The sequence below is a fragment of the Saccoglossus kowalevskii genome, chromosome 8 (genome assembly GCF_978046115.1).
Source record: "Saccoglossus kowalevskii chromosome 8, keSacKowa6.1, whole genome shotgun sequence".
Lineage (NCBI taxonomy): Eukaryota > Metazoa > Hemichordata > Enteropneusta > Harrimaniidae > Saccoglossus > Saccoglossus kowalevskii.
In genome coordinates, this window is record NC_140648.1 from 23712558 (window position 1) to 23719726 (window position 7169).

Here is a 7169-nt window from a genome sequence, read left to right on the forward strand (position 1 = left end):
ACATCTTACACGAATCTTTAAATTATTTATATTATGTATGTTTTTTTAAAGAAGCAAAGATTGCGCGCTTTTCAATACGAGGGACATTGTTAAAGAGTTAGATCGTACATAGACATAGCAATTAAAATGCCATTTGAGCAAAACATGTAGTACTCAGGCTGAAATTCATTTAGGAGTGACTACTCAAACTTTTTGTTCAACTGAATAAACGTAATGTCGTTTGTCAATAATGTTTCAAGTTTCTTAGTCAACGTTTGTTTTTCAGGCTTTAGTATAACTCGATCAACATACACCCCACCTTCCGCAAATATAAAATATGTTTCAATCGCAGCTCCTCTATTTGAAATTAGTTTTGCAGTAAGTTACTAGAAATCAATATATTAATAAAGAATACGAAAAGAGATCAACATGGTTTTTTTTAAATAAAATTACGAGTGTATAGCTAACGACGGCACGACATTCTAGCAGGCGTATATCATGTATGAAAACATAGTACGTGTATTCACGATTTGAAAACTAAAAGGACGTTAAAAGTCTGTGATTTCCATGTACACTGAAACGGAACAATTCACCATCAAATACACATGAAGTATAATAAACTGTTTTCGAACGAAATTGATAGTATAAGTATAACAGAAATATTGCGTAAATGTATACACATTTACAAATAACAATTTTGCAACAATATATTTTTTTACACAATGTATTTACCACGTGTTACGTAAAAGTAAACAAACCAACTAAAATAACATACAAAATACTCAAACAGGAAAATGAATTACATTGGTTTACGCAATCCTCAGAGTCGGCGTATTTGACTGCTGTTGCCATCACGTGACATGGGCGATGGGTGTGTCGCATCGATCAAAGTCAGCTCCAATGTTAATTGTGAGTTTAGTCACACGTAACAAATTGTGAATTACTCGAGCTTACACATTAAATCTGATAATCTTTTAATTCACTTTGGAGAACGTTAACTGAATCCTTTGGGATGAAATCAACATAATTGGATGCGTTGACAACTGACATGTGATGCCGTGATGTTGCCATGGTTACATGAATGGCTAACTATTCGCATCGCTCTCTTCAACAATGTGTACATGTACATGTGTTCGTATTAAAAATAACACACACACACATAAGGTATACAGCATTCATGGACAGTGAATGTAAACTTCATTGAAAAGCACCAGAAGCGAGCTGAATGCATTGTCAATATAACACATAAATTCGACCACGATTCGAGCACCTCTGGATGATTGACAGATATAGAAAAAACAACAGCGAGAATCAAAAAAATAGGCAACAAGTACGGACGCTCTCCACGTGGTCATGTAAGACCAGCCGCCATTTTGAACAAACGATGGCTGTGATTGGTTTCCTATACATATAGATATATATATATTCCTTCTATTATAATTATAGTCTGTTTTGGAGAATGAATCGGTAGTGAGATTGCATTTTGAGCATCTGTTCTTCGCGTGGTTTCACATTCTTTGTTTTTGATGTGATCGGACATCAAGTTTGTCTTTGGCCTTTCAACACCACTGTCAACTGTTGTCACCTTCCACAATATAGTCCTCTCCAAAATATGTGCTTCTTTCAAATAAACTGATTATAAAGATTTTTGTTATAGGAATCTCCAATCAATATCAATGATCTGTTCAAAATTGAAAATTGCAGAACATTGCCGAAAACAAGCGTACATTGTATCATTGACAAATGAGGCTGCCGCACAAGGGTCAAACCACGACTGTTCGCTGTATGTTTGAGAGTAGAAAACACGATTAGATCGAGGCACGCGTTGTACAGAAATCAATATTCATTAGAACGAAGGCGTCGGCGACGTTACGTCTCTTATCGTAAAGGAGAAGATAAAACAATTAGAAGTTGTGCAGTGTGAACGCATATATTCAATATGTCCCTTTTTCGTGTTTGTTTGTTTGTTATCTAACTGGTGACATAGGCGGAAATACCTTGAAAAATTGCACCAAATGTGGTGATATATCATGCACGTGCAGATTTTTGTGGTGGGCGTACTTTAAATACCCACTGGCATGCAGGCAATTATAACCCAATAATTGTGCACGTGAGGGCATTTCTTACCATAAAGTGCCGATATTCGTATTGCTATATTGGTGTTCTGTGTTCATATAAGTCCCGGCCACTTCGAGACCCATTAGTCAAAAGTATACATGCTTTCCTTAAAACCACAGTTTTTCGAGTTAAATCACGATATAACGCAGTCATTACGGTTTTGGTCGCCGTTATGCTTCATCTTCGACTTGCTACTCCGGCGAATCAGACTACGACTTCGTCGCATCATCTTGTCTTCGCTAGGTTCGCGGACAAACGCCGACGGTTTCCCCGTCTTCGTGCGCTCGCTCATCCTTCGACGCAGGATAGGACTCAATTGACGCGCAGCTGGGACGTTGGCTTGGTGTAGTAATTTTTGAAAAATGTCCAGGATATTCGAGTTGTCTCGAGCCGACACTTCGATAAATCCGCCGTGCCAATTTTCCGTTATAATATGATCATCTACGTATTCTTTTGACACCTGTCGTTCCGATTCCAGATCTGTCTTGTTTCCGACTAGAATCAGAGGAATGTCTTGATAATTACTTTTCTGTTCCCGTATCTGTTCGTATACTTGCTTGATTTCGTCGAATGACTCGCTGTCATCAATGCTATACACCAACAAAAAAGCGTGCGCCGTGGAAATAGACAGTCTCCTCATAGCGGGGAACGCTTGCGACCCAGCGGTGTCTAATATATCTACCTTGATGACATTGCCATTAATTTCATATTCCCTGCAATGCAGGTCCTCGATCGTTTCTCTGTATTTCTCAGCAAAATTACCGTGTAAAAACCGCGAAATTATCGAGCTCTTGCCGACTTTACCAGCTCCTAGCACCACTAGGCGGTAACGGAGATCTGTATCCCCCATACTCGACTGTTTCTGCAATTAATGCGTCACTGAAAGCCGCTGGAATACCCCCTTGTACGTCTCTATAACACGCGGTGTTTCGAACCGGATTTGAATACGTCTCTGTGCAAACTATAGAACTCAGACTGATGTAGCAGCAGCGCGATGCCAAATCACGGGGTTATAATCCTTGCTTTCTCAATAACAGCTGCTTCTGGTATTTCACAAACAAACCGCGAGATCTGGAGATGCCACGTCTATAGACGGTAGAACGTGTCCGCAACAATCAAACTAAGTGTATTCTGTGCTGGCGGTGGCGCACTGGGGAGACGAAGTCTTAATAGACGTATGGGCACATGCACACGGTAGGCTAGCCAGTCAGAGGTAAATTAGTCCATGTGTGGCAGCTGCCAACGTTTGTCAACAACAGTCAGCTCTCCGGGAGTACGTTTGTTCGTGTACACACAGTCAGCTTCACTGCACTTTAAATGAACAACGTCAATTATATTATAAATTGCAGTGAAACGCGAACATAATAATTGGCGTTTAATGAGCGCATGCCACAGAACATCACCATATCACCAAGTCGAGTAATGTCCAATCATTGTAATTATAATGATTATAATTGCTGCCACAAGTTTCCGCTGAAATGGTTCCCGCGTGGATGGAAATAAGTGCAAAATATTGTTATGGGTGTGTTTTAACGCGACTTTGAAGTTAAAAACAATCCGCTTAAATATGAATATATTAAATTTCCCCGTAGTGTGGATATAGAGCGCCAACAAAATCGATTTCCTAATTCCAACAGCTGTTCACGTGCGTAGGCACTGTAAATGAATGGTACCAATACTCGGAGACTGATCCTTCAATTTCCCCCCTGTACTTCCATTAAATGCCTGTCATGGATGCAACACGCCAAACACAAAAGTCACTGGTGCCACTGTACTGCGTCTGTAACATGAGAGAACGAAAACACCGTTAGCCGGGGCATCTTTACATATGCAACGACGAATTCACAGTAACCGATTCAGACATCGTGTGCATCGTGTTCTCAATGCGTCGGGTTGTACATTCAAACTGTTAAAACACCTATAATCATTAAACACACTCAGACTGAAGGGTCTAAGTTATTTGTATAATAACCGGCGATGTCGCGTCGTAGTGAATTCAGACGGTCTGCTTTTCGATCGGATGCTTTTCATCATGTGTACGACTATGCAACTATGGTTGTAAATTCATATTTAATCGAGCCTATAAACATCCAACGTTGAAAATGCGCTATTCACACTAAATACCGTGGCGATCAAAACGTTTCATTATATGCCACGCATGAAAAAGGATTGTATAAAAGGCCAGCACATAAACATATAACGCGATGGAGGTTATATATTTCGCTGTACATTAGTCATCTCGACAAAATCAACATTTTACGATAGAGCCTTTAAATTGCTACTATTGTTATCTCTCTTTTTACTAGCATGGTATCATCTGACTACGTACACGAGTAGCACTTACCCCAGCGATAATGGCCATAGTGCGCTCTCATACTTATTAATGAATCCCGCCAAACGACCCGGTTAATAGATTGAACCCTAGACAAATGCACACGAGGTGGGTCTGTGGCAGGGGGCGCCGCTAACATAACAACCACATCAAATTTGAAAATTTCTAACGTTGCTTTTGTTATTATTCGGGAGGGGGGCAACCCTGGTTCTGTCTATCGAGGAGCCAAACTGGTTTAAATATACGAACGCCGCAAAAAGTAATTATATTTTATTCAGTCTGCGCACGTGTTACGCGCATATTCTATTATCGTGCTGAAACACAACGAAACATATAACTTCATTGAGGCAGTATTTTTATTGTAAACACCTCGGTCCACCCGACAACAAGCAAAAGGTTGAAATATGCTTCACGACAAAGGTATGAATAAATTAAACTATTGTGTAACTGCTGTAAAGTGAGTGAAAATAACACAAAGGTTAAAGTTCACAATATTATAGCAGCAGTAATTTCTGTTACATAATAATAATCCCCTATGTAATAAGGTGTAACTGCCACGGCCAGTTAGGATTCAGAATTATAATAAATGGCTGATACTGCTTGTGGGGCAGGATGTGCCAATACCTTTTGAAACACCTGACACCACTTCATGTCGTGTATGTCATGGAGTTCATTTGTATTCCTCTTACTGATATGACTGCTATGCAGTGTAGTAGTATAGTGTAGTACTTGTCAGTTGTTTTGTTTTTGTGGATTGTTTTGTCAATTGTTGTCAATCATTTGTTTTCTAGTTTATGGCTTGTCTTACGCAATGCATTTGACCTCATCTACCTGTGAGTTAATGATGATGATGATGATAATAATAATAATAATAATAATAATAATAATAATAATAATAATAATAATAATAATCATTATCATAATAATAATAATCCTAACAAGATATGTACATTTTACTAAACTGACAGTGTCATTTTAGCACACACTATGTATTAATGTTTGAAACGCTAGTACAAGTAGGCAAAATTAACTTCCATTATAGCAAGAATGTACAAATATTTATATGTTATTCCCTTCAATCATTCAAGCTACATGTGGTAACTGAATATGGCGTCCAGTCCAGTCCAGTTCATACAAACCGCCTGCTTTTTGGACATCGTGCAAACCGACAATTGTATTTGGCTGCGTAGTCGTTTGTTATCAAGACTATATTATTTTTTTTTCTCTCGAAAACGTGACTTCCATCGATGGAAGATTGCAGATCAAAACGATATCGACGCTTTGAACAGATTCGCGTTGTATACGTCATAGAAGAGTTTTGTCGCAAGAGGGCGTCACTTGTATATACATATACACATATACTTCATTTCTATTTTGATTCTTCCTAATTAACAGCACTATGCAAACTTCGCACAGTATGAATCGAATACACAGTCTTTTGCAATATTCTTGCTGTAGTATGTTGAAAGCAGATTTGATGATTATATATTTATTTAAACTGACCCCATACAATTTTTTTTTCAATTTGGCATATTGTTTATATATGAATCTATATGTCTAGAGGCAATTATGAAACGGAAGTCTACGAACACGATATGATTAAATTACGGTTTAAACGGGTAAGTGCTAATATGTGCATAGCCTTGTGTTATAATATATTAGGGTGTCTTGCTATACCCACGTGTATATCGGTGCCTCTTTAAATTCGTAATCGCACAGTTGGTTCATACGATGACTGCATAAGTTGGTTTATATCGGACGTTCAAGCGCTCACTCGTGGAATATCACGACGTGCGAGACCCCACTTGTAACCTGCAATGCTGGCGCGCCATTCCGCTTATGAGGTTCGTGCAATCATGGTGTCAGTATGAAACTGCTAATGGGATATCAAAACTACTGCGTTTTAAGTGTCGCTATCATATGCCGCGTCCAAGGCTTTCACAAATACACATACACGCGAGATCTCGCGTATAATCCAATAGTAGGTTAGATTGAGCGCTGGGGGAAAAAATAAAGCCAGCGATGCAGGTACCACGTAGTCGTATCAACATGTATCTAAAATACCGTTGAAGGATTTTTTTCAAATTATTCCAGCGACACCTTTGATTTTTTCTTCTCGTATGCATGTTATTAGAACCAGACGACACATTAACCCTGTGGGAATGGTGGTCTAATTACTAAAAGCAAATAGGCGTCTAACCTCGTGTCAGATATCGATCGCAAATCGAACTGCTATAACACACCCGACCGACAGCACACACATATACAAAATCTGTTATTCTCGCGATGTATAAGATTGAGTGTGTTTTCTGAATTAAACATGATCGGGTTTTAAAACCCGAATAATACGATAAACAGATTAAATGTGAACTTAAATCCTTATTCATATTATATATGATATATTATCGTGACTCGGTTATCGTGTTACAATACCTCACTCACTCATTCACTCACTGCGACTGGGTCATATCTGTAATAATAATGAAATGGTAAAAAACAAAAACCTCAACAATGTTCAATTCGTACTCCCCTTCGCGAATAAACTCGACACGCACACCAACCACGCAGGTTGAACTAGCATAGCCGTAAAGTGGATGTGAACACAAGTAATCCACTCAATCTGTACATTGCGCCTCGGGCTGTGTGCTACTCAAGTAACATACACACAAGAGGCAATTTCTGGATCGTCGTACTCGTGTACGGCATGCCGCAAAACTAATACGTTATTCGTGTATCGCTT

The 7169-nt window shown here is 38.9% G+C and overlaps 1 protein-coding gene across 1 annotated transcript; it reads right to left on the minus strand.

The window, feature by feature from the left end:
* Positions 1-475: 475 nt before the first annotated feature.
* LOC100371150 (ras-related protein Rap-2b-like) lies at positions 476-3889 on the minus strand. Its single transcript, XM_002733304.4, has one exon. It carries the CDS (start codon positions 2945-2947, stop codon positions 2231-2233), a length of 717 nt encoding a protein of 238 aa, XP_002733350.1. The 5' UTR covers positions 2948-3889; the 3' UTR covers positions 476-2230.
* Between the last annotated feature and the right edge of the window lie 3280 nt (positions 3890-7169).